At 55.8% G+C, this 27,747-nt stretch overlaps 1 protein-coding gene across 1 annotated transcript; it reads left to right on the top strand.

Annotated features, from left to right (window-relative positions):
• On the top strand, positions 1-27,747 carry DOC2B (double C2 domain beta; the record flags this gene model as incomplete). The annotated part of the gene is made up of 9 exons (XM_084219100.1): positions 1-334; positions 9,999-10,078; positions 15,775-15,849; positions 18,432-18,541; positions 24,447-24,573; positions 24,763-24,920; positions 26,701-26,782; positions 26,950-27,046; positions 27,611-27,747. The coding sequence occupies 9 exons, from the start codon at positions 1-3 to the stop codon at positions 27,745-27,747; spliced, it is 1,200 nt and encodes a 399-aa protein (XP_084075226.1).

Below are 27,747 nucleotides of genomic sequence, written 5' to 3'. Positions count from 1 at the left end.
ATGACACTCCGCAAAGGAGAGAAAACCACCATAAGTATCCAGGAGCACATGGCCATTGACGTCTGCCCCGGCCCCATCAAACCCATCAAGCAGATCTCCGACTACTTCCCCCGCTTCCCCCGCGGGCTCCCCGCCGCCGTCGGCCGCAGCAGCGGCGCCCTGCGCCCCGCGCTCAGCCAGCCCTCGGTCAGCCCCGCCGAGCCGCCCCGCGACGAGGAGGAGGATGTGGATCAGCTCTTCGGAGCCCACGGAACGACCCCCGCCGAGCAGCCGGCCAAGAGCCCGGCGCCCGAGGAGCTGGTGGACCCCGAGGGCTACGAGTCCGACGATTGCAGTGAGTTCCTAAGTTTCCGTGGGAGTTGGCCCCGGTGCTGAGGGGCGGGTGGGTGTCTGGGTGTCCATCCTGGGGAACCCTTCCAGCCGTGCTGGCGGTCACGGTGCGGCGGTGAGGAGCCCCCAGGTGTGGCCGGCGCTGCTCGGGGTGGAGGGGCCCTGGGAGTGTCCGTGCCGCAGCCAGGCTGGCTGCTGAACCCAAAGTAGGGAAGTCTCCCAAGAGCCACCAGTTGCTGTCGTGGTTGGTGCACTTCTCTGCCTCGTCCCTGCTCGGCTCCGTGCCTCCAGCCCTCCGGTTGCGCTCAGACCCCTTGAATCCGGCTCGGTGGTGCAGGCTGCTCCAGCCACCCTGCCGATGAGCTGGCGAGAGGCTCCAGCATCGCCCGGCTCCACGGCGGGGAGATTTGTCGGGAATGACATCGCCCGGGAGAGCTCTGCCCTCTCCCTCGGCAAACTCTGGCGTGTCATCCCTCCATCCCTCGCAGAGCCCTGCAGGAGACCGGGGGGCCTTTGGAGCAGAAGGCTTTGGCCGTGGTGGATGCAGGTGTTTGCAGCAAGGGTTAACCCCTCCCCACCCAAAACGTCCTTCCCAGCCGGTGCCGTGGAGCTGCGAGGCAGCCGCTGCCTGGCTCAGGGCCCCCGGGATCCCTTCCCTGGGAGGTAGAGAAACGCCAAGGGCTCGGTTCAGGCCAGCCTTGGTGGGGACAGATCCTCCGAGGGGATCCAAAGTTTGGAGCCGGGAGACGCCGGGGAGAAGGGAGCGGGTGGTGCCGAGCGCTGCTGCGTGCTCGTCCTGGGGGAAGGGGAGGCTGAGCCGCGCAGGGCCCAGCGCCGGGCAGGCGGTGGCTTTCCCTTGGCACAATGTCACAGCCGGTGGCTTTCCCTTGGCACAATGTCACAGCCCTGCCTCGGCATCGCTGCCGGCCGCTGGGCTGCTGCCATTCATCCCGTTTATACCCCGGAGTGTGACCCCAGGGAGGGCTCCCCGAAGGGCTGCGCTGCTGCAGGGTGGCACGGCTGTCCCCGTGTCCCCCTGAGGCTGGCGCTGGGTGCCAGCCCCAAACTGGCACACTCTCTGTCCCCATGCTGGTGTCGGGGTCACGCTCTCCGTGGAGAGGCGACAGCTCTGGCACTGCCAGGGAGAACATCTCTGCTAAGCCGCGTTTGTCCCGGCCGGGCAGTCAAACGGGGACTTAACCGGCTTTGGGTCATTAGCTGCTCTAATTATCCCATCGTCTTTGCTCATCGCGGCAGTAAAAACGGGAGAAACCGGGCTGCAGGGCCAGGGGGGAGTGTGGCCCAAACCCTGGGGGCCCAGAGTGCAGCGTTTGCTTTGGGTGACTCGCAGGGAGATTGCCCAGGGCTCTGCATTCTGCATTTATCCCTGGGCAGTGCTGGGTGCCGGCTGCTGGATCCTGGATTCTGGGTGCTGGGTGGTGGATGCTGGATTCTGGGTGCTGGAAGCAGCTTGGCTCCGTGCCGGGGCCGGCGGGTGTTTCTCTCACCCAGGCTGGTGTTAGGAAGTGTTTCCTGCAGCGTAACAGGTGTCAGGCAAAACTGCTGAGGCTGTTTTGCCAGAGGTGCGGTGGGGTTTTGGCTGGCAAAGGCGCAGCGGTGCCAGGAGCAGAGCAGGGAGGTGGCAGCGCTGGTGGCACATCTCTGGGGACAGCACGGGGTGGCCCAGACACCCTGAGGACACTGGCTGGCACGGGATGTGCAGGACGGGACTGCCACTCCCCCGCGTTTAGCAGCCAAGTTGTAAATCCAGGCAAGAGCTGCCTGTAGCCATTCCCCAGGCTGGGAGCAGGGAGGGGATCCTGCAGCCTGACTGGAGCCATCAGCCACGCTGGGGAGTGTGTGGAGCTCCCCCACATCTCTGGAGGGTGATTCAGGGCTGCTGCATTAGTCACCTGCACTAAATTTCCCCTGGAGAACCTGTCTGTGCCTGCACTGGGCTGTCAGTCCCCTTGGGGGGGGCAGGGGGTCTCTGGGGATGGTGGTGTCACGGCTGGGTGCAGCACACATAAATCAAGGTTTTGCCAGGCACATCTTGCCTCACCCCTCAGGGATGCTCCCAGCCCCAGAGAGGTGCAGGGGGAGGGATTTTGCCGTGGCAGGATCCATCGGGAGGAGGAGGAGGAGGAGGAGGATGGAACGGCTCCCTCCTGTCTGTCCCACCTGCCCGTGGGTTTCCCTCCTCCATGCCAGGGCGATGCTGCTGGGTGGGAGGAGGAGAGCTGCCCCTGCCTGGAGAAATGCAGCAATTGTTTGGGTTTCCCCAGGCTCCTTCCTGCTGGAGTTACTGCTCCAGCCTGGGTGTTCTGGGGTTTTTCCAGCAGCACCTGAGCTGCCATCCCAGCCCGAATTCCAGAACCCCAGCAGGGCTGTGGGGAGAGGGCAGGGTGGGTCCTGCTGCAGCTCACCTGGGCTGGCTGCACCCTGTTCTTTAATCCTTTGCTGAGTTGTGCTCCAGACCCCACCAGCAAACCCTGTGGAGCCCGTGGGAGCTGCAGGTGTGGCCTGAGCCAGGTGTGGCACCTGCAGGGAGCAGGGATGCGAGTGCACACATGGAATTGGTGCTTTGGAACACTGAGAACCCCCAGGCTGAGGGAAGCAGGTGGGATCCTCCCAGAGATGGGCAGGGGCCTGGCTGAGGTGGGAGGACAGCTGGGGCCAGCCATGGGAGGCTCAGGTTTGGGGTTCTGGACACCCCTCCAGCAGCCTGTTGAATGCAGCGAGTGGCAGGGAGCAGGCAGGGAACCAGCACAGCAGAAAATGAGTGGAGGCATCTGAGCTGGCTCTGGGATCACTGGGAATTTCATGGAGCCAGCTCTTCCCTCCCAGCAGCGCTGCTGTGAGGGCTGACAGGGCTGTGCTGGGCACCCACTGCCACCCCAGGGCCCTTGGCAGACCCTGGCAGAGGGACTCACCGCTGCCCTGGCACAGCAGGACTCTTCCTGCAGTGGGTTTGTCCCCAGCAGAGCTGCTGAGGAGGTGGAAGGAACGAGGCAGGAGAAGAGGGAAATGCGTGTTTGCTGCAGGAGGATGGTTTGGTGCTGTTGGACCAGCGTCTGCTGCGAGCTGAGAGGAGCAGGCAGGAGGCTGGCAGGGGGAATTGGCTCCTGTTCCTGCAGACACCTGGCTGTCAGCTCATTTTTGGCTCCCCTGGCTGGTACCCTGGGACAGCAGCAGCTCCCTGGGGTCCCCAGCCAGGGGGGATGCTTCCCACCCAGCCGGGCAGCTCAGTGCCAGGGAAACTTGGTTTGCAGGGAGAATCAGCAAATGCCAGCTAGATGGCAATGTGCCACCTGCCAGGAGCTGCCTCTCGCCTCCCATCCCCACCGATTTCACCCAGATGCTGCTGCCCCTCCACTGCCTGCACCTTCCCCTCCACAGCACCTGCAGGAATTTGTACCTGAGGGATTTTAAAGAAAGCCTGGAATGAGCAGAGGGTGGGACAGGCTCTGAGAGGGGGAACTGCCAGGGATTCTCGCAGGGGAGAGCAGCCATCCTCCTTCAGCAGGCAATCAGGTTTCCAGCTCTTGGAGAAATGCCCCATTCCCTGAAGTGCTGTTTGGCATTGGAAAGAGGCTCTGATCCCACTGGAATTCCTTCCCTCCCCAAAATGTGTTTGGCTCTGGGTTTCCAGGTGAGGAGAGAGCCTGGGCAGCAGCGGGAGCCGCCGTCCCTGGAAATGCTGCCCCATCCTGCTCCTGTGTGCACAAACCCACCCAGTTCCCCCTCTTTCCCAGTTTTGTTGGTGGAAAACAGCCTCCTGAGCTCTGGAGCTGCAGCAGCAGCATGGAAACCACTTCCCCAAAGTGCAGCTGAGAGGCCAGTCCTGGTGCGTGGCGGCTCGTGACGCCTGCAGCGCCACACAAGTTATTTAGGAAGACTCTTATTTTGAGCAAAGAAGATAATTAGGCAGGCAAAGCCATCACGGGGATATTAATTACTGGCTGCTTGAAGATGTAAAGAAGGAGGAAGGTCTGAAGGGGTGCAGGGCTTGCAAGTCACCTGGCAGCGCTTTTGGCCAGACAGGGGGAGGCAGAGGAGACGGCGAGGAACGAGCAGGGTATTTACTTCTGAAGCACAGCTCCTTAGCATATGCTGCCACTGCTATTTATAAGCTTTGAATCGTCTTTTCAATCCAGATAAGGCCCAAAAGAAGCGTTTTTCTCGCTCAGGAAACCGAACAAACCACCCCAGATTTCAGCAGAGCGCGGCTTTGCCGAGCAGAGCCCAGCCCGAGCTGCCCCTGAGGTGTCCCAGGGGTGACTCTGGATTAGCTCCTGCCTGCTTTCCTGCGGGGGAGATGGATCTTTGGGATGTGCTGCTGTGGGGGAGCTCTCACACCTTCCTGCTGGCCATCCCAGCAGCGATCCAGGTGCAGGCTGCACGTCCTGGTCCTGCAAGGAGCCTTCCTCCCCACGGGCAGGGACACCCCAAAGTGCTGGAGGTGAACAGGGGGGCACCAGGAGAGGAAAGCACAGCAAGGTGAGCAGGATCTGCCTGGGCATCCCTCCTCCAGCATCCAGGGAAGCAGCATATGGGCTGTGGCCTCTGGCACCTCTGCTAATGAAGGAGCCAGGCAGCTGCTGGATAACGAGGTTCCCTCCTCTCAGCCTGCCCAGCCCTTCCCCTCTCCCAGTTCCAGGGGGCAGGAGGAGACACAGGGAGACACCCCTCGTTCCCAAGGGGTTCCCAGATCTCTCCTCTTTGTATTTAACACTGAAGGCAATTTTGGGGGGTTGTTAATTGCAATACTGTACTTCATTAAAGGAGGAGAGCGGGAGAGATTTGAAGGCCATCTCTAAACTGAAATTGCTGAAAGTCTAATTGCTGCTGACATCAGGGACCATTTAGTGCTGTAAAACATAATTGCATCTCTGAACTGTTCTGAGCAGATAAGTGTTCCTCTGAACACTCCTCCTGGAGAAGACAGAAGAGCTGATGAGCATCCATCAACCAACCTCATGAAGAAGCAGCTCCCTGCTCCAGAGCTTACCAGGGGCTGGCTTCACGTCTCCAAAATGAAGAAATATTAATTGCTGCAGATTTCAAGTGAGAAACCCACGGCCAGGCAGAGAGAGAAAAGTTGTGTTTGTTCCTCGCTCCTGATCCTGCTGAGTTCAGCCACATCTGTGGATCTGCTGAGGAGGGAAGCTCTCCTGCCTGTGTGCTGGATCTGGTCCCTGCTGGGGTTTTTTGTAGGGCTGGGAATGTCACACATCAGAGTCACAGAATCCCAGAATGATGAGGTTGGAAGAGACCTCTGAGATCATCGAGTCCAACCCATGCCCTGACACCTCAACTAGACCATAGCACCAAGGGCCATGCCCAGGCTTTTTTAAACACATCCAGATGTGGTGATCCCACCACCTCCCTGGGAAGAGCATTCCAGTACTTTATTCTTCTTTCAGTGCGAATTTTTTTCCTAATATCCAACCTGTACCTCCCCTGACGTAGCTTGAGGCTGCATCCTCTTGATCCCTGTGGTGCTGACGGGGATGTTCGTGCCCCAGTCTGCTGTGCAGCCCCTGGGACATGCCCCAAAACCTCCCAGAGGATCTGCTCTCATGGGATAGCTGCTGGTGGTGCCAGCTTTCAGCCGTGCCCCGTCCCAGTGAGGGCGCTGGAATCCATGGTGCTGTTCCCTGGAATAACCCCCAGGGTTTTCCAGGCTCGTGGAGCCGGTCCCCAAGCTCTGGATGTGCTCAGGGAGGCAGGAGCACACCCACCAAAATGTTCTTCAGCAGCCCAGCTTGGAAATGGCAGGAGATAATTCCTGTTCCTCCTGAGGAGTCATTTACCAACATTTTACACGGGGCTGTAAGTGCACAGAATGACTTGCTGCCTTCCAGGACCTTTAAAATTATCTCCATTGCAAGGGAAAATTAAAGCAATGGAAGAATAGGGACCTATCTTTTATAGTGCATTAAAAAATACCCAGTCTGAAGGTTACTGAACCTGTGCTTTCTGTAAGGGAGAGCTAATCCAGACAATCCCCAGCAGTCTTTTTACTGCTCCACTCTGATCTCCCTGGCACAAAATCCGTGAGCAGATTATCTTGGGAGCAGCAATGCTGATAAGCAGAGGGACTTAAGGCTTTTTGGACTTCTTTTTAATTAGTTCTATAGTGGGGTTTTTGTGTGCACACCTCAACTTCTCCTGCTGTAGAGCCTTGCTGGGCTTTCTAAAGCAGTCACACCTGCCTTGGGAGAGCAAGGAGCGTGCTCCATCATCACTTCCAGGCTTTGCTGAAGCTTTTTCTGGGAGTGTCAGGGGCTCTTCCACATCTTGGGATGTGAAACTTTTTTCCTTGGAGCTTCCCAGGCTAGGGAGAGGGTGGCTCTGCCAGCAGAGCCCTGCAAGGACAGGGGCTGGGCAAGGGAGCAGAGCTCAGATTCATCACCACGTTTTTGCCTCTCATCCCACAGGTATAAATAGAAGCTCCTTCAGCCTGGCCTCACCCTGGGCTCAGCCAGGAAATGTCAGCAATAAACAATAAATTCCTGCCGACTCGGCGGGGCTGGCCGAGCCCACGGACACATCTGCTGCTCCTGCTGCCCTCCAGTCATTCCCTGGCCCCCTGAATTAATCAAAACACCCAAAGGTCAGTGGGAGAAGAGGCCACCTTCCCGTGCAAGTGGGATTTATTTCTCCTTTTAGAGGCTGTGTTAAAAGGCAGGCCCTGGCCAGAGCCTTCCCATCAATCTCTCCCAGCTCACGGGGAGGAAAGAGGGTCAGAACCTGCTAATGAGTTCAGTTTTCCTAATGGTTGTTTTATCATTGGAGCAGAATAATTGTAATAATAATGATACATCCTGCCTGCTGTCTGCAGAGCGCCAAGCTGCCTTTGTAAAGCCTGACAAAGGCATTTATTTATATTTTTTATTTGCAGCCTCTGTGATTAGAGGGCAGTGTTCAGAATAGCCCAGTCGAGTTAAATAATCCTGGAAACAGTGCTTGGAGTCTAATTGCTGCCCTTTTCTTTTTTAGGTACTTGCTCCCCTAATTAAGATCACAATCGAGCTGCATCTCCAGCGGGAGGGGGAAAGCAATTAAAGAAGGGGGATTAGGCTGCTCTGCAGAGGTTTTGGGCCCAATCCTGCCAGCTGGGCATGCAGCATTCCCACAGCCAGGGCTGGATGGAGTGGGAGCAGTGAGGCAGTGCTGGGCTGCTGCTGGCTGGTGCTGGCCACTGCAGGAGCACAGGGCTGGGCTGGGGCTCCACAGGGGTGCAGGGGTGGCTCCTCCTCAGCCCTGAGCTGGAGCTCCAGCCTTGGCTGTGCTGGATCCATCCCTGGCTGTGCATTCCCAGGAGGTACCAGAGGCTGTGGGACTGTCCTGGATGTGTCCCATCAGTCCTGGGCACCTGATGGCTCCTGGCTCTGGTGGCAGCGCTCACCTCCAGCTCCACAGCAGCCCCTTGGCTGCCAAACCCCTTTTTGGCCAACTTTTCCTCCTCCCCTTTACCCAGCAGCCACATTTTCCAGCAATTAGCGCGCATTGTGCTGATGCTTCCACATCCCTCTGCCCAAGGGCAGAGCCTTCCTCGGGGACTGAGACTCACAAAAATCCATCTCTGCTCAGAGGAAAACCCCTCCAGGGCTGGAGCAGAGCCAGGGCTGGAGCCCTGCACCCCTGGCTGTGCCCTCCCAGCCCTGGCAGCTCCAGGAGGAGTGGGACCTGCTGGGTGTTTGCTCATGGACTGCCAGAGCTGGGAGCAGGACCTGAGTGCCCACCTGCAGAACGAGCTCCTGCTGCTGTCTGAAGGTGATTTCAGGTGTTTTGAGCAGGGCTCCCCGCTGTCCTCGCCCCTGGGGCAGGCTGGGGCTCTGTCAGTGTTTCCTGGCTGAACTCTTGTTCGCCTGCCAAGCTTTTTAATTTGTTTTATAAATTGCCAAATCCAGCAGGCTGAACCGCGGGCCCCCTTCTGTGATAAAAATAAAATAACAGCTTGAACTCGGAGGGCAGAGCAGTGGGGCTGGCAGGAAATGCTGATTAAAGGCCAGGTGGAAATGATGAGGCTCCGAAACCGGAGGTTTCATCTTCCGCTCTTGAGTGAAAAATGCAGATTTGGGAAGTTTTGCTGACTTGGTTTGTGGAGCCTCCAGCTCCTCACGCTGCCATCCTTGAGCTGCTGGTCCTTCCTCCCTGCAGGGTGTGCAGGGGGTTTAGCTGGGAATTGCTGTGGAAATGCTCATTTGAGCCAGACCCAGAGGTGGTGCACAAGGCACAGCAGGTTTGGCCTCACCCCTCATCCTCCCCTGGCAGGTAAAACCCCTCTGATTTGTGCCTCACCCAGACCAGGAGCTAATGCACCATGAAATTGCTGCACAACCAGGGGGGTGCATTATTCTGGCACAGCTCTGTCTGGGTATTTACTCTGCTTTGAACTCAAGTTATTTGCTTGGGAGAAATGATTTTTTCTTTTGCCAGCAGGCAAACCTGTAGCTCCTTTGCCTTTGGGCTGGGAGATCACTGTGAAATTGCAGCAGGAAGGTTTCAGTCCCCTGAATATCCTTAAACTCCTTGCTGCTGTCAGTGCTGGGGGGAAAAAAAGCACCTTATTTCCTGCCATAAAGTTTATCCAACTCCTCTCCACTCAGCAAACCCTGCTTTGGTATCAAGCAAAGCTCTTCTGGTTTTTATTTTGGATGTTTTTTCGCGTTCTGGACACGGCAGGAAGGTGCAGTTACCTTGGAAACAGCGGTGGGATGGTGCTGGGTGGCAGGGCAGCACTCAGGCAAAACTCTTTTGGAAAGGTGGGCATGCAAAAGTGGGGTTTGCTGGGTGCAGAGCCACCCTGGAAGTTCCAGGCTGGTGGCAGGTGAAGCTGAGCCAGGGGAGAGGCTTTGGTGTGCAAATCAGGCCTGGGAGCCTCGGAGAAGGTTAAGCCACGTTTTTGGGAAGTCTGTCTTTTTAAGGCTTTTCCTCTGCTTTGGATTAGTGAGATGTGCTCAGATCATCCAAAGGGAATGAATTTCTCAAATCAAAAGGACTTTTGCTGCTGAGGCTCCTCTGGTTTTGTTCTGCTCCCCTGCCCCATCCCTGTGTCCCATCCCAGGAGATGCTGCCGCTCCTGGATCCTGAGGATGCCATAAAGGAACTGAGCTGATTAAAAGCCTCTGGTGTTTTTCGTTTTAACCAGGAAAGTATTTCCATCCTCACTGGGTTTAATTTACAGTTTGCAGCCAGATTGGAGCTGGGAAGGGATCCCACTGGTGGCTCATTTGTTTGAAGGTGTCACTATACAAATACACGTGGTGGGAATGCCAGCGGCGCCCGAGGGGAGGATGTGCCAACAGCAGCACTCAGCTGTGTCCCAGCCATTCCCAACCCTTCCCAGGGGACATCCTTCATCTCCTGGGGGACAGGGAGCTGCTGGCTGCTGCTGAGGGATGGGGATAACCCAGGTGAAAGCCCAGGGAGGGAAAGGCTGCAGAGCTGCATCCACTCATCCCTCGCTCCTCTCCCAGGGCTGTGCCAGCCAACCTGGGAACGGCCACTCCCAGCACCAAGCCACGTTTCATAACAGGGCTCCCAGCAGGCTGCTTTGTGTTTTAGAATGCCTGCAGCCTGTGCTTTTGTGCTCAGAGGGAGAACAGCCCCGTGTGTGCAGGGTGCAGCAGGTTAATCACATCTCTCCTCCCTTGCAGCCACGCTGGGGACGCTGGATTTCAGTTTGCTCTACGACCAGGAGAACAACGCTCTGCACTGCACCATCAACAAAGCCAAGGTAGGGCTCAGCCTGGCTGTGGGGACAGCAGGGACTGGCTGTGCCAGGGTCTCAGGAAAATTAATCCACAAACACCAGAGGTTTCTGTCCAAAAAGGAGACCGAGGAGTCTTTTTTGGCTTTATTCCCATAAAGGGAGAGGCCATGGGGCATTCCCCTGGGGTGTCTCGAATTTTTGGAGGATCCTCCCTTTTTATCCCAATTTCCCAAACACGTTTCCCTTCTCTCTTTCCCCATTGGCTGAGGAACTTGAGAGGTTCAGACTTCCCAAAACACCTCACACCAGAGATTTCCCTTTTCAAGGCCCTTTTAGAACCCTCCCTTTTAATTTTGAATTCTTATGGAATTTAGGAGTTTTTCTTCCCCATTGTTTCCTTCGTCTTTCAATGTCAAATTTCGTTTATCAGCAAACCTAAAGTTTATTATTTGTAAAAGCAAATCTCTTTTCCTATTCATCAACCAGTGGAATCCTTCCCATCGTTTCTTTTCTCTCCCAGAGCCGGTTTCACCCACCAGCCTGTTTGGAAAGACAAATCCACCATTCCTCTCAAAGGGAACCCCACCCATGGCTGTACCAAGCATCCCTGGGTTCCACCACCTTCCCAGCACCCCTGCCCTCTCCTTCCCCTCCACCCCTGCCTCTCAGGGCGTTCCCAGGGTCGGGATCCGGCTGCTCATCCCCCGTGACGAGCTGGGATTGACGATTGATGCTTTTCCGAGCAGCCCATCCCGATGTTGTTATTTACTGTGACCGGCTGTCGGTTTATAAATGGCTCTTTTAAATGCTGCTAATCACGGCCCCAAAGTGCTGCGCCTCAGCGCCTTTGCCGTCTGCCTGATTGAGGCAATTAGGGGCTTTTTGCACATTTGGGAGCAGGAGCAGGGAGATGAGGTCCTGATTCAGCCTCGCGAGGGGATGCTGGGTTCCCCTCTGCATCACCCAGTGAGCATCAGAGAGGGCTCCAGGTGGATGGGAGGGAAACGCCTCAATCCCTGCAGATCTTGGGAAGGGATGGGAGGTTTGGAGAGGGCAGGAGAAGAGGCTGAGCCGCAGAGGGTCAGACCACGCTGCCTGCCTCCGCAGGATGCTCCTCTCCCCTCTCCGCGGCTGGCTTGCAGCCCCAGCCCAGCGTTCTCCATGGTTAGGGGATGGAGCACAGCTGGATTTTGGGGATGGCCGTGGAGGGATCAGCCCCAGCTCTTCTGGAGCTGCTCCTGGCAAGGGCAGCACCCCCAGGTGCCCGGGGCAGGGCTGAGGCAGACTCTGGGCTCTGCTCCCCTCCCTGTCTCCTGTGAATCCGCCGGGTCAGGCTTCCCTCGGCGCACACGGGAGCCGTGCCAAGGAGGAGATTTCTAATTGGGTTTGGAGTGGGTGGAAGGCAGGCAGGCAGGCAGGAGAGCTCTGGGCAGCAACTGATAAATCTCACATCAGCGAGAGCACAGGCAGGGCTGGCAGAGGAGAGCCCTGGTCCCTGCTGTGCCCAGCCAGGGGTGTGGGGTACCCCAGCATCCCCCCTGCCCGTGGGCAGGGCAGAGCCCCCCTGGCCACCCTGACATTCAAGCTCTGGAGTCCTGTTCATTTCCATTCTGCTCTCATTCTCCCATTTTTCTCTTTTATTTACATTGCCATCTGCTCGCTCTCATTTCATCTCTCGCCTGGGGAAAGCTGCCAAAACTTGACTACAGAAAGGTAAGGGCCAGGACCCCGCTGGCTCCCAGGGTGGGACAAGTAGAGCTGGAGAGGAGGAGAAGGGGGAAAAGCCCCAGCAGTGCTGGGATGTGATTTGCCCTTGGCCCAGCTCCTGGGGAGCTGTGTCACCCTCCAGGGAAATGTCCTGGGGATGTGCCCAGCTCCAGCAGCTCCTGGGGCTCTGATTGCTGCCAGCAGCCATTCAAACCTATTTCAGCCACGTGAGACACGTTTTTCTTTTTCTCTGGTAACCCCAAACAACCTCCCTCTCTCCCTTTATTTTACTTCTCATTATTTTATTTTTTTTAAATCTCCAACACTTTTCTATCTGCTGCTGTTCCTCACGAGTCCCATTATCACTCCTGGGGAGCAGCAGGTTCCATCCAACCTGTGCAATTCCCTCGGCTGCTGGAGGATGGGGCAGCCACTCCACGTGGGAATTCACCCTGCTGCTGCTGCTGCTGTGCCTGGGAATGTTTCTGAGGGGTTTTCTGACGGGTTTCTGAGGGGTGTAAGTTGACAGCAGGATTTGTGAGACTCTGGGTGTCGCCAGACAGGTGGTAGCAGGGGAAGGCAGGAGCAGGTAAAAGCAGCCAGGAACAAGGAGGAACTGGCAGAAGAAGGCAGGAAAAGGCAGGATAAGGCAGGAACAGGCAGGAAAAGGCAGGAGCAGCCAGGAAAAGGAAGGATAAGGCAGGAGCAGCCAGGAAAAGGCAGGATAAGGCAGAAGCAGCCAGGAGCAGCCAGGAAAAGGCAGGAGCAGCCAGGCACAGGCAGGAACAGGCAGGAAAAAGAAGGATAAGGCAGGAACAGGCAGAAAAAGGCAGGAGCAGCCAGGAACAGCCTGGAAAAGGCAGGAACAGGCAGGAGCAGCCAGGAACAGGCAGGAGCAGGCAGGAAAAGGAAGGATAAGGCAGGAGCAGGCAGGAGCAGCCAGGAGCAGCCAGGAACAGGCAGAAAAAGGCAGGAGCAGCCAGGAACAGGCAGGAGCAGCCAGGCTGGCAGCAGCCACCTGGCACTGATGGCCCTCGGCGCTGGCAGCAGCCCCGCCTGTCACACTTCAGGCACGGCTGAACTCAGACACGTTGTAGCTCAGCTCGGATCAATAGGAGAATAAATCAGGGCACTGTGGAAGCTCATTCCTGGGCTGCAGGAGCAGCCAGGCCGGCAGGAGGGCTCTCCCTCTCCCCTGCTGCCCTGCATGAGCCCTGGGATCGTGTGCATCTCTGCTGTGGGACAGGGCTGGGGTGTGCTGGGCATCATTCCCCTCCTGGAAAATGGGATGGGAAAGGGTTTGGTGGATGTGCAGGCTCCTGGTTTTGTGCCCTGCCCCGGCTTTGCTGAGGATCTCACTTTGTGCTCAGTCCTACAGAGCCCAAGCTGCCCTAGGGGATTTACAGGGGCATGGAGCAGCACAGACCCAGCAGGATGTGCTACCCTATAGCTGCAGTGCTCTCCTGCTTTTGGGAGAAAGGTGCCTGGGATGAGCCTCTGGGGGCTGAAGGGCAGTGCTGAAGGAGCTCCTGGCCCCAGGCAGGCCATGCCAGGCACCTGCTGCCCTTTGGAGCATCCTTGGGCTGCTCTCCCTGCCCCTCTGGCCAGAAAACACCCAGGAGCTTCCACCCCACTGAGCATTTGGCTGCTCCCTCCCTTCCACCCGAGGTGAGTGCTGGAGGTCTGCACTGAGCATTACTTATGTATTGACTCATAAATATTTATCACTGCAGGGAAATTCCTCCAGCTGTCGGGCTCCTCTGGGCTGGCAGGGTGGAAATGCAGCTTGCCCCCTTTTCCAGAATGGGATGCCTCAGCCTGGGAGTGATCCAGGCAGGTTTTTGGGCAGGCAGCTGGTTGTGGGGTGAAGGATGGAATGAATCCATCTCCTGTGATTTCTGGACGCCTCTAGCGTGGCATTAATCGGCAGCCCCGATTAGCCCAAGCTGTAATTAAATCCTATTGATTAGCTAAATGTCACTGGCACGGGGAGCAGCTGGCAGAGCCTGGCATGCAGGGAGCTGGAGGTCTCTGTGGGATTGCAGCAGAGATTTTGGGGTTGGGGAAGAGGAAAGATGAAACTTAATCTCAGCTCCACAAATCAGCGCAGCAGCAGGAAGGGCTGGAGCCAGGGATTTGCCCCAGCTGGATCTGGGGGAGACTCTGTGCCTTGTCCCTCTCTGCCTCCCTCTGGAGGAGCTCCAGGCTGGTGGTCCCTCCACCCAGGGGAAGCAGAGGGGGTCCTCCCTGTGGGAGGGATCCTTGCAAAGCAGAGCCCTGTTAAATTCAGTTTGTGCCAAGCACGTATCAAGTGACACGGGAGGGAGGTAGACGTGACATTAGGAGCCATTTTCCAGGCTCCTGTCACTCCATCTTCCATAGCACATCTATTAAAAAAGCCTTTAATAGCCTCCTCAGAAGGTAATTTAATTGAGCTGAATTGATGGGTGAATTACAGAGCTGCCTGTCATTCTCCATCCATTTTCCTGGGAATCTGCCTGCTCAGTTCTGGTTTCATTGGCTGTGCAGCCCGGGCAGCTTGGGCACCTCTGACCAGGGGAGAGCACCAGTGGACTGTGCAGGCAATTCCCTCCAGGGTCTGGGGACAGCCCTGTCTGCCCCATCCTCATCATCTCCTGGACCAGAGACATCACCCCAGAGGCTGCCCTTAAAGCAGATTCACCTCCACTCACTGCTGATATTTTTATCCTTTTGGCTTTGCTGGAAGCAAAATCCTCTTTGCTGGGCACCATTTGGCCTCCCTTGCCCCAGGGCAGCAGGTTTGTCTCTGTGGCAGAGCCCTTGCTCCGAGTCAGAGACACTCCCAAGGTCAGGAGCATCCTGGACAAAACTGCAGCTCAGAGAGGGTCAGGCTGGGTGAGTTATTCCCCACCTGTGAGGCATGGAAATGATTCCCCCAGCATTTCCCTGCTCCACTTGCCCAAATCCTGGATGATTGCATTCCTTCTGCAGGCAGCCATTCCATACAAATGCTTCCCTGCCACTGGATCCCTGGCAGCTGCACATACACACTGGTTATCCAGGCACTCTGCTCCTCACAAAAGGCTGTGAGGACTCTTCAGCATCCCCAGCCTTGTCTCCCTGGAGCCAGGATTGGATGGGTACCTCTGCAGAGCAGCCCTGCTCTGATCCAGGCACGGCCCTGCCTTCAGCCAGCCCAGCAATAATTCCTGCAGGGATCCCACAGCCAGGCTGGAAATCATCCAAGGACTTCCACCATGGAGCCATTCTCATTTCTGCTTAGGACTGCTGAAAACTGGGCTCCATTTTTCACCCTCCTGACTTGCTCCCCTGCCCTGTGGGGTTGTTTTTCCACGCAGTTTGTTTGGGCTGGGTTTGTGCATCACCCCTGGATCATTTTCAGGGGGCACAGCTTGTGCCCTCCCTCTGCCCAGAGCAGGGCATCACTCACCAAACCTGATCCACATCATCCTTTAAGAGCTGTGAGGGTCTTGCAGAAAATCCATCAGGAATATGTTTCCTTGGCTTGGTTCTCCTGCAGCCCCAGAACACCACAGCATCTGGCTGGCACCAGCCTCCCACTGGCCTGGAGCTGTTCCTCCTTAGGAGCTGGGAGTAGGTAGGTGCTATCACACCCTCTGGAAGTGGCACCACAACAGCAGAGGTGTGTGTTTGCTCAGGAGCAATTATTAAATGACAGAACCCTGTAATTTCCAAGCTGGGAAATCACTGCATTGATTCTCTTTCACCCCCAAGTGAGTGGTGGGGAGGGTGGCAGAGCTGGCTGCTGGCAGGGAGGGAGGGAAGGAGGGAGGGAAGGGTGGCTGGTGCCACGTGCAGGTGAGGAGCTTCCCACAGCCCCTCCTGGAATTGCTGAGCCTGGATCCTGCAGAACCCACTCTCCCCTCCTTCCACAGTCCTGGGGAAGCCACAGCTGCTCCCTGGAGCCCAGGACAGGCTCAGTGAGCCCACCCTGCCTGCCCAGCTCCCCACTGCCCTCTGATCCCTGCCTTTTTCTGTTCCCTCTGCAGGGCCTGAAGCCGATGGACCACAATGGTTTGGCTGATCCTTATGTCAAGCTGCACTTGCTCCCCGGAGCCAGCAAGGTGAGAAACCTTTTCACTTCTCCTTCCTTTCCTGGGGCTGCACCTTCTCGTTGGAAATCAGGCCCGGGAGAAGCTCCTGGCCCAGGGGCTGTGGGTGCTGCACCTTGAGTGTCTGGAGTGAAAGGAGCTCAGAGAGAGCAGGAGGTGAGAGCTGGGCTTGAGTCCATCCTTACAGGGATGGAAAATGCCTTGCTGGGAAACCATTGGCTGGCAGCCAGGTGCCAGCCCTGATTCCTTACCTTGGGAGCCCAGCATGGGGAGGCTGCATTCCAGGAGCCCCCGGGAAGCACTGAGTGAAACAACCTCAGCCACAAACGAATCGGACCCTTTTAATTCCCCCTTTTTTTTTCCTTTATTCTTTTGCATTTAAAACCCCTCAGATCATAATAAAACAGAGTATAAATCATAAGGGAAATATTTCCATCTCCTCAGGTTCAGCACTTGCTGGAGAGAAGAGTAATTAAAGATATTGATGTGTGGTGAGAGCTCTGTGTAAGTGACAGGGATGTGGAATTTAAATGCTCGACGTGTGTGTTAGGAATATTAATTGCACTCATTCCACACGAAAGGAAAGACCTTTTTTTTGGGGGGGGGGAGGAGGGGAGGTGTATTTACTTGTTACAGTTCAGTTGGATTAATTCCCAATGTTCAGGGTGGCAGAGGGAGTTCTTAACCACATTCTGAGTTCCTGCTGCAAACAGAGCCGCGAGCGCTTTCATCAGCAATATTATCATCATTTCCATGTTTTGCAAATCCATTGATTAGCATTTCTGCTGGAGCTGGTGGAGGCAGGAGAGGCAGGAGGGGAGGGAGCACAGGAGCTGCAGATCCACGAGCCGTGGGGGGACCCTCTGCTCGCCCCAAACAGCACTGCCCTGGCAGGGGGAGCGCTCGGGGGGATTTGGGATTTGTTCCTGCAGCAGGGCAGTCCCTGAGTCCCTCCGGTGTTTCTGTCCCAGATTTGGGCTCTCAGCACCCCTGGGTGTGGGAAGCAGGGCTGGGTTCATTCCCCATGCAGAGCTGGCTGCTGACTCCTGAGTCATTCCAGATGGGAGAAAAAGGCACTTCTGGAGCTCCAGTCTCACTCGTGTCCCCTCCCAGGGCAGCTTCAGCAGCTGGGTGATGTTTGTGTCACCCCCTTGGCTAAACCCACTCTCCTTCCCAGCCCCTGGAGCCCCAGGATCTGGTGGATCTGAGCAGGCTGTGGGTGCCATGGGGGCACCTTCCCTGCCCTCCTGCTCACTCAGGGCTCCCCATAAAGATCCGCAGGACAACCTGGAGGTGTTGATGTGCTGAGAGTTCCTTATGCCCAGCAGCAGCTGAGGCAGGGATTGAGTTGTCTGACACCTAATTAGAGGGAAAATTGCTGCTCTGCCAGGCGGTGCCAGGCTGGGAGCCTGGTGGAGAAGCCCAACCTGCAGCCTCAGCCTCTTTTTTCTGCTCCTCCCAGAAGTGAGGAGAGCTCAGGGGGAGAGGAGATCCAGGTCCCCTGAGCTGGGGAGGGGCTGTGTGCCAGGATGTCCCACCCATGCAGGGACACCAGCCCTGCTGTCTCCATCCTCCTGCTCAGCAGAGCTGCTGGAGGGAGCTCCTGGTGCTGACAAAACACCTGGCAGGGAAATTGTTTGGAGTCAGGCAGGATCAAGAGCTGTGCTGGGAGCAGGAGTGTGAACAAACAGCCAGAACAGCAAATCAGCATTTTTATTTAATCCAGAAAGGATTTTTCCCCTCCCTTGCTCTCTCTTACTGCTTAAATGAAATCCTGGTCTGTGCTCTGCCAAGGTTCCCACTTTGCTGGCTGTCTCCAGGATGCAGGATGAGGGCTTGGGATGGTTTGGAAATGAGGGAGTTGCTGTGCCCCTGCCCCCCAGGTTTTTGCTGGCTTAGGGGTGGATTTGGGCCACCCCACTGAGGGTTCCAGCACTGGGACAGAACAGTGACAGCACCCATTGCCCCTTCATCTCCAAACTGGGCTGTGGCATTTGCTGGGTGAGGGAGGAATTGAGAATCTGACCCCATGTTCTTAGAAGGCTAATTTATTATTATATTATATTATATTATATTATATTATATTATATTATATTATATTATATTATATTATATTAACTATATTATATTAACTATATTATATTAATTATATTATATTAATTAAATTATATTATAGTATATTTTAGTATTATATTATATTATATTATATTATATTATATTATATTATATTATATTATATTAATTATACTAAAACTGTACTAAAAATAGAGAAAGGGTCCTTACAGAAGACTTAACAAGATACTAATTAAAAACTCGTGGCCGACTCCTCAGTCCCGACACAGCTGGACAGGGATTGGTCATTAAGTAAAAGCAATTCACAAGTTGGATAAACAACTTCCAAACCACATTCCAAAGCAGCAAAACACGAGAGAAATGACCAGATAAAACAAGCAGATAATTATTGTTTTCCATTTTCTCTGAGGCTTCTCAGCTCCCGGAGGAAGGGATTTTCCAGAAGACAGGACAGGGACACCGGGCCTCCCCTGCTGCCCAGGTGACCAATCCCACTGACCCCACCTCCTCTGCTTTGCCAGGCAAACAAGCTGAGGACCAAAACCCTGCGCAACACCCTGAACCCCACCTGGAACGAGACCCTCACCTACTACGGCATCACCGACGAGGACATGATCCGCAAGACGCTGCGGTAGGGGACAGGTTTGGCTGCTCCCTCCCCCAGCACTGTGCCAGCCCTCCCTCCCCACCCCAGGGACAATTTCCCTCCTGCAAGAGGGTGCTGGAGGTGCAGAGTTCTGCCCAGCCCAGCCCAGAGTTGTGTGCCCTGCGCGCCTCCATCACCCCAGAGCCGCTGACACTGATTTACAGCGCTGGGGAGGCAGTGAGGAGCCTGTTCCCCCAGTTTCAGGACTCCCAGGAGCCTGTTCCCCCCAACTTCAGGACTCTCAGAGCCTGTTCCCCCCAACTTCAGGACTCTCAGAGCCTGTTCCCCCAACTTCAGGACTCTCAGAGCCTGTTCCCCCAACTTCAGGACTCCCAGGAGCTTGTTCCTCCCAGTTTTAGGACTCTCAGAGCCTGTTCCCCCAACTTCAGGACTCCCAGGAGCCTGTTCCCCCAACTTCAGGACTCTCAGTAGTCTGCTCCTCCCAATTTCAGGACTCCCAGGAGCCTGTTCCCCCCAGCTTCAGGACTCTCAGAGCCTGTTCCTCCCAACTTCAGGACTCTCAGAGCCTGTTCTCCCCAACTTCAGGACTCTCAGGAGTCTGTTCCAGTTTCAGGACTCCCAGGAGTCTGTTCCCCCCAACTTCAGGACTCTCAGGCTGGCTCCTGCCTGCACAGGTGGTTTGGGTTTAACCCCTCCCTGCCCAGCTCTCTCATGTTGGGGCTTTGCGGTCGTGTCTCGCTGAGGAAATCTCCTCAGGGAATTCTGGGCCCCTTTTGGAGCTGAGCTTTTTGTTAGAAAGCTGGAGGCACCTGAATTATTGTCCAACTAAAGGAAGAATGCAAGTCTTTATTTTATTATTTCGTTCTGTTGGTTCAGTCTGTGCACTCAGCATCTCCCCAGGGCCGGGAGAGGTGTGTGAGGGTGGAGCTGAGCAGGGGCAGAGCTGGGAATGATGCTCTGCAGGGAGCAGACACCCCTGAATGCAGAGATTTTTCATCTTTTGCCCTCTGCCCCGCCTGGATGAGGGCAGGAATAGTGGGCAGCCTCAGCTGCTCCATCAGCACCCCGACCTGGGGCCGTGCTGCAGGATTTGCAGCGAGATCCACTGGCAAAGAAAGGATTTTCCATCCCTCCCCAAGCGCTCAGGGCTTTGCCAGCACCGTGGTGGCTGCAATCCCACCCTCCTCATCCAGGGTTTGTGATTTTCCTCATGCCAGGAGCTCAGAGCTGCCTGGTGAAAGGTGCTGCTCACCTGTTGTCTGCAGGGCGATGGGGAATTCAGCACCCTGGGTTATTATTCTGCTCAGAAAACATTAGTCATGCTGGAAGTGCTGCAGGCTGGTGGGGCTGGGAAGCCTCCAGTTTGTTGTTGTTATTGGTGGGTATTTTTTCACTGCAGGCTTTGAAGTTTGCAGCCTCCTCAAGCGTGGAAAATGGGTTTGTGAGGGGATGTTGGCTGAGCTGTTTGCTGGGAGGTGACGGGGAGCAGCAGGGCTCGACCCCCCGTTCTTTCAGGGCTCTGGGAGCTGCTCCTCCCTTGGGAAGGGCTGCTTGTCCTGGAGGCAGCAGGGAGCTGTGGGATGGGGGATGCACCAAAATACCTGCAGGGCTGGATTGGCCTTTTCCCCCACTGAGATCCTGCTCTACCCCTTCCCATTCCTCTCTGCCAGCCTGGGTGCTGTGGAGCTCCTCGTGCCCTCCCCAAAGCTCAAAACTGTGCATGGAGCCCTGTACCCCACCTGGGACCCCTCAGTCTGCAGCAGAATGTGGCTGGGTGGACTTTAAGGGAGGCAGGGACACCTCCCACTATCCCAGGTTGATCCAAACTCTGTCCAACATGGTCTTGGACACTTCCAGGGAACCAGGGGCAGCCACAGCTTCTCTGGGCACCCTGTGCCAGGGCCTGCCCACCCTCCCAGGGAAGGATTTCTCCCCAGTATCCCATCTAGACTGGCCATCTGTCAGTGCTTTGGTGTGGCTGGAGCTGCCTCTCTGCTCTGAGCTGGCCCTCCACTCCCCCAGTGCTGCTTCCCACAGGAAACATCTCCATGCACTGGGTGCTCTGCTTCACCCATCCAGCTTCTCCTCAGAATATCTCCTTTCCCACGAGGAAAAGCCAGCTTCAAAGCCAGCAGGACTCTGGTTTTCCCCCTGTGTTAATCAGGAGAGGCTCCTGCCAGGCAGCTGGTGCTGCTCAAAAGAGCATCAGAGATGCTCCCGTGGGTCTGGGCAGTGCCCATTCCCTGGGAGCCTCCCCAGTGCTGAGCTGGGCAGGGAATGCAATTCCAAAGTCTCTTTAATGTGAAAATAAAGACAGAGATCAAAGCTGCCTCCCAGCAGCCTGGAGATGCCTCAGGGAAGCTGGAAAAGCACCCAGAAACCTTCCCTGCCCTCCTGGTGGGACGTGTCCAGCATGGATTGCTGGGGTGGTGCTGGCATGGGGCACCTGCCAGTGCCTGCAGGCTTTTTGGAGGGGACAAGGACATCCCAGAGAGTTGGGTGTTGGACCCCCCCTCCTTCCCAAGCCCCCCAACCCCATATCATGGCCAGACAGGTTCTCCCTCATCCCTGCCTGGCCTTGCCCAAACTGGTGGAGTGACCTTGCTGTCCCAGACCCCAGCAGGGCTCACCTCCCCGAGGTGAAGGAGAGGTGAAGGCAGCCCAGCTCGTTGCTCTGGCAAGCAGGATTTTGTTAATGAAGCAACCCCCTCAACAAGCAGCAGATATTTGGGATTTCATGGAGAGCAGCAGGTGGGAGGATCTCGAAAGGTCTCATCCATTCATTGAATTAAATATCCCTGAGTGTAGCCCAAGGCTTAGCAGGGATGAAGCCACCCACCAGCCTGGGAAGAGGCAGGTTCAGAGCCGTGAAAAACACGCTGGAGTGCACAGATGGATGGGATTGGGGACAGATTCCCTGCCAGCACCAGGGGGAAATCCCACCCCGGAGCCCCCATTCCCACCACAGGGTGCAATGTCAGGGGGAGGCAGAGAAATGCTGCAGGGGAAGCTGGAACAGGCAGAACACAATCTCCTCCAGTTAAATAATAGATGTAATATACAATAAATAAATTGCATTCATAATAAATACCCGAGCTGGCCAGATATTGGATACAATTATTCATATCCAGATCTACTGGCGAGGGTGATGCATTATTCATGGGGTGCTCAGCTAGCCCACGAATGCCAGGAATTCTTTGTTTAATCATGTGTTTGACAAACATCATGACTCATTAAATGTATTATTCAGAAAATAGTATTTGATCAGGACTAATAAGCAGAGTGCAGCCACTTCAAGGTTTGGGGTCCCAAATTGCTTTAGTCTGGATGAACGAGGTTTGCTGGGAATTGCAGGTGCACTTGTAATTGCAGCTCATTTCTGCCGTGCTTTCTGTGCTCAGACTTGGAGGCATTTTGTGGTGGAGCCCATGCTGGAATCCTCCTTTTATTTTCTGGAGAACTGGCCTTTCCCAAGGTGTTATTTTGTCTCCTTGCCTGGCCTTGCCCGTCCTTGAAGCGAGCCAGCATCTCCTGCTCCTCACGGAGAGCCTCCCATGTAGGATCTCAGGCAGAGGGGATGCTCCCAGGCTCTGCTCCGGGTGTTTCTGTGGAAAAGGGTCCTGGCTGACCCCCATTTCCCCCTTCCACCCTGGGAAAGAGGCCGAGGAGCTGGTGTGAGGGAGCAGGATCCATGAGTCAGCTGCTGGAGCTGCTCAGTGAGTCAGGGCTGGAGCCCAGGAGCCCGGGCTGAGTAGGAGGGAGGAGAAGTTTAATGAGCAGTGATTGTTCATTTGCTGCTTAGTTTCCTTCCAAGGTGCTTTTCACAGCCATTAGTGTAAAGATCAGGACCCCACGGCGAGGATATCAAATGAAACACCGGGCTGGAGGATTGGGATTAATGAGGAGGGAGGAGGAAGGGGGGAAGCTCCAGTTCCAGGCTGGGGACGGGAGGGGAGCGGGGCTGCCAGGGGCACCTCGGGCTGCTCGTCATGGGGCTGCTTTTCTAACCCCAGGCATAAAAATTCCATCACATGGATTTCTCCTCAAAAAATCCAAGCTGGTGGGATTGCCTGATGCCCTTTTCCAAAGGGAGGGGTGGGGCTGGAGCTTCCTGCTCCTCTCACTCAAAGCTCACTGCCTTCACTGGTGGACCAGTGCTGGAAATCCCATTCCAGTGGGGATGGGCTGCAGCTGGGGAGAGGAACTGGGACTGGGAGTCCTTCCTGGGCTTTTGCCCATCCTGAGGCTCCAGAGCTTTCACAGCAAGCAGGATGTTGTGTTTGGGGTCTTGCTGTGCTTCCCTGGGCATTGTCAGGAGAATTGTCACGTTTTTAAGAGGTAAACCACCCCAGCCCCTGTCTCCCTGAGTGCCCAGGAGCCAGCACCACTCCTCAGTGGCTGGGTGTAGACACAGATCCTGGGCTGCCAGCTCCCTGTCAGGCCATGTCCCCTCCTGTCCCCTCCTGTCCCCTCCTGTCCCCCAGCTCTGCCCAGAGGGACAGGGCTCCACACTCCTGGCAAGTGCAGTGCTGGCTCTGGAGCTGCTGCTGCTCCTCTGCTGGTTTTGTTCTTTGCAAGAAAGAGGAGAGGAGATGGGGAATATTGTGCCTGCATTTGAGATTCTCTTTGAGGATTCCAGCCCTGTGGTGGGGTGGTTTTTGCTGTGGGTATCTATAGTAACGCTGCATCCAGCACAGTTTTCTGGAGAGCAGCATTCCCTGTTTTCCTGCTCATGTAATTTTTTTTTTTTCCAAACCCCTTTTCTGTGCTGCTCCCCAGCCCTGATGATCCTTGTGCTGTGACACTGAGACATCCCCACGGCTTCCTTGCTTCCTTGTTGCTCATTTGTGAGCATGAGGGTGCTCAAACCATGCTTGGACAAGGCACTGAAGCATCCACAGATAAACCATCTGTGGATAAATCATCCATGGATAACCCATCCATGGATAAACCATCCCCAAGCTGAGCAGGCCAGAGGTGTGGTGTGCAATTATTTACCCTCAGGTGACATCACAGGGCATTATTTATCTTTAATTACTTTTCCCTGTGGTCCCTGGGGGCACAAGTGGGGAGATGGACACCGAAGGGACTGGGTGGGTTTTTTAAAGGAGAAAGGATGGAAGGGAAGGGAAAAGAAATGTCTTTCCTGCATGGGCAGGGAGCCCAGCCCGGCTGCAGTGGGGATGCAGGATGCTCCCTTTGGATGGGGATGGCTTTCCCCATCACCTGCCCTGCTGCTCCCTTCTGGCCCTCTGGGATTTTGGGGGCTGCAAGCAGAGGCTCCCTGCAGGCACTGACTTTGCTCCTCTGCCAGAAGCAGCAGAGGAATGACTCATTGGCTGCCAGCTCAGGGAAAGGCAGTGGTGCCTTATCATGGAAAACAGCCTGGGCTCAGCACCCCCTCCCTGGGATGCACCCCAGGATCCCAGCAGGGCTGGGAGAGCTTCACCTGCCTGGGGTGTGGAAATCCCTCCTGGCCTTGTCTGTCTGTGGGACAGGAGGTGCTCTGTGTCACCCTGGGAGCTGCCCCACTCCCAGCAGGAGTGGGAAGCAGGCTTCTCCCAAGGGAGGGATGAGGAAGAGCCTCCCTGGCTGGGCAAAATGCAGCTCCAGCAACTCTGAATAATTCTGCTTTAGTCACTGATGACTCTGGTGTTTTAGTGGAAGGGTCATTGGGATGGTTGAGGCTCCTGCTTGCTTTTCCAGCCCTGCCTGGGCTGGGATGTGCATTCAGGCACAGACCCACCCTGAGCTGTGGCCGGGCAGTGCCCATCCCATTCCAGCTGTGTTCCAGCTGTTTCCCAGCTGCCTGCAGAGGAGCTGCCCTGTGCATGGCCTGGGGAAGGCTGACCACAGCTGCTCCCTCACTGGGGGCACCTGCAGTGCCTGGCCTGTCCCCAGGGTCCCCGCTCAGCCCGTGCTGTTGCAGGATCTCGGTGTGTGACGAGGACAAGTTCCGCCACAACGAGTTCATCGGCGAGACGCGCATCCCGCTGAAGAAACTGAAACCCAACCAGACCAAAAACTTCAACATCTGCCTGGAGAAGCAGCTGCCGGTGAGTGAGGGGGGCTCAGAGCCTGATCCCACCTCGGAATCACGGGTACAGCAGCTTCTCCCTGCGGCAGCTCTTTGGCCCCTCAGACCCAAACAGGGATGTGGGGAAGGGCATCCCGTGGCCGGGGAGGTGTCTGGCTGTGGCTGTACCCCCGTGCAGCCCCCCAGACTGGGTGCATTCCCTCCCCAGATAGATAAAACAGAGGACAAGTCACTGGAGGAGCGTGGCAGGATCCTCATCTCGCTCAAGTACAGCTCGCAGAAGCAGGGGCTGCAGGTGGGCATCATGCGCTGCGCCCACCTGGCTGCCATGGATGCCAACGGCTACTCCGACCCCTACGTCAAAATGTGAGTGGGACCTGAGTGTGAGTGTCACCCTTCAAAGTGTGTCACCCTTCAAAATGTGTCACCCATCAAAATGTGAGTGGCACCCCTCAAAATGTGTCACCTGTCAAAATGTAAGTGTCACCCATCAAACTGTGTCACCCCTCAAAGTGTGAGTGTCACCCATCAAGGTGTGAGTGTCACCCATCAAGGTGTGAGTGGCACCCATCAAAGTGTGAGTGGCACCTATCAAAGTGTGAATGTCACCCATAAAAGTGTGTGCCACCCATCAAAATGTGAGTGTCACCATCAAAATGTGTCACCCATCAAAGTGTGAGTGTCACCCGTCAAAGTGTGAGTGTCACCCATCAATGTGTCACCCCTCAAAGTGTGAGTGTCACCCCTCAAAGTGTGAGTGTCACCCCTCAAAGTGTGAGTGTCACCCCTCAAAATGTGTGTCACCCATCAAGGTGTGAGTGTCATCCATCAAAATGTGTCACCCCTCAAAATGTGAGTGTCACCCCTCAAAATGTGAGTGTCACCCCTCAAAATGTGAGTGGCACCCATCAAAATGTGTGTCACCCATCAAGGTGTGAGTGGCACCCATCAAAATGTGAGTGTCACCCGTCAAAATGTGAGTGTCACCCGTCAAAATGTGAGTGTCACCCTTGTCCCTGCTGTCCCCTCCCACCCCTCCCTGCCGCCTCGGGAATTAATTGCTCTCATTAGGAGATGCAAATGAGGCCGCCAGGCAGCAGCTTGCCTCTGCTCCAAGGTTGTTCCCTGGCAGAGCTCCCAGGTGAGGTGGGCACAGCCCTTGGGGCTCAGGGGATGGCATTTTTCAAGTTCCCTCCCTGCAAAGAAGGGGTGACCCTGTGCCCATCCCACCTCCTTGTCCCCACTGTGCTGACTCAAATTTGGGTACTTTTAGGGATGGTATTTGCTAAGGCAGAACTACTGGGAGAGAAACCTCACCTGGGAGACCCAGGAATGGAGTTCATCAGCAGCACACTTTCACCTTCTTATTTAATTGTTTTTTAGAGATGGAGGTGTTTGTATAAAAATCCCCTCTTGCTTTTCTTAGATGCCCAGGGGAGGTTCAGTCCCTGAGCAGCGATTGCCATTGCACCCAGCCAGTTTTGGGCGTCCCCTGTGCCATCCACAGGAGATTGCATCTGCAGGGCTGGGATCAGAGCAGATAGCAAACTGATGCTCCTCAGCACAAGCCCTGATTTTTTGATTATGAGCAAGATCTGGAATGTGCAGCGAGGAGCCAGAACCGATGTTTAAAGGCGCAGCACCAGCACAAAACCACGATGGATTGGCTTTGGGCTGGCCCACGTTTCAGGTCCCCTCTCTGCCTGATGACACTTTAACCTTGTTTGCTGTCCAGCTCTGGGGCTGTGCTGCAGAATGTCTGCAGGGAACAGCTCGGAGCTGCTGGCTCCTGCTCCCTTTTCCACCCTGCCTGTGGCTCCTGTCTCCGGGAGAGGCTCTGCATGAGCGGACCGGCCACAATCCCGGGCGTGGAGAGCAATCCTGGGTTTGGAGAGCATGTGTGCGGTGCCAGTGTCCCCTAGGGACTGCAGATGGGATAATCGGTGCTCTCTGGTGGCAGCCAGCAGCTGCCTTGGCTCTGAGGAGGGGAAATGCTGCCTCCCCTCCCAGCATTTTGGCTGGGGAGAGCAGGGGAGGAGGATCTGGAGGTTTAGGGGGCTCAGCCTGGCTCTGCTCAGGAGCTGCAGCTGTCCCCACCCGTGGCCTCCTGCCCTCCTCACTGGGACCCACTTTGGTCTCATTGCAGTTACTTGAAACCAGATGAGGACAAGAAGTCCAAGCACAAGACAGCAGTGAAGAAGAAAACGCTGAACCCCGAGTTCAACGAGGTGAGTTTGGGCTGGGTGTGGTTCTCACCGAGGGGCTCTTCTCATCCTCGGACTTAAAAGGATAAAAAACCACCCTTGGTCACTGTGTGAGGGGTTGGGTTTCCTGGGGGCAGGATGGGCAGCCCCAGCCCCTGGTTCATCCTGGCTCTGCCTCTGCCCCTCCACAGGAGTTTTTCTATGAGATAAAGCACGGTGACCTGGCAAAGAAGACCCTGGAAGTCACCGTGTGGGACTATGACATCGGGAAATCCAACGATTTCATAGGTGAGTAGCACGCTCCAGAAGGTCTCCTTGGCCTCTTTTTTATTTCTCTTTGCTGTCTGTGCTTCTTATTTCTGCTGCACTCCTCCAGCCCCCTGGTTTGCTCTCCGTGCTCACATTCATTCAGGCTGGGTTTCTGTCCTGCTTTCATCCTCTCCTGCACCTGAGCCTCTCACAGAGCATCCAAGCAGGGAGAAAATGCACCTGCCTCTCCCCTTCTGTTTTCAGATGTTTTCCTCCGAGTGCAAAACATGTTTAACAGGGAGGTTCCATTTATCTCTGTCGGACGCCTGGCCTGTTTGTGATTCTGTCTCTGGTCCCTGTGATTCATCACTCACGAGTGCCCCTGTGATTGCAGCCAGGCACAAGGGACAGGGGCACTGCCTGGGGCTGGGGCACTGCCTGGCACAGATCCCACCCCACAACCACGAGGAGGAGGGGAATTTGGGCTGGGTTTCACGTGGGGTTGGATGCCGTGAGGATGCTGACGAATCCGGCGTCTCTCAGCATCCCTCGCAGAGCTGGTGCTCCCCCCACACCTCTCCCTCTCTCTGTCTCCCTCCCAAGGCGGAGTCGTGTTAGGAATCAATGCCAAAGGGGAGCGGCTCAAGCACTGGTTCGACTGCCTGAAGAACAAGGACAAGAAAATCGAGCGCTGGCACACGCTGACCAACGAGCTGCCGGGCGCCGTGCTCAGCGACTGA

Source organism: Fringilla coelebs (genome assembly GCF_963513975.1).
Source record: "Fringilla coelebs genome assembly, chromosome: 20".
Taxonomy (NCBI): domain Eukaryota; kingdom Metazoa; phylum Chordata; class Aves; order Passeriformes; family Fringillidae; genus Fringilla; species Fringilla coelebs.
The sequence above is the reverse complement of the archived record's forward strand: the minus strand, read 5'-3'. Positions and strand labels throughout refer to the sequence as shown.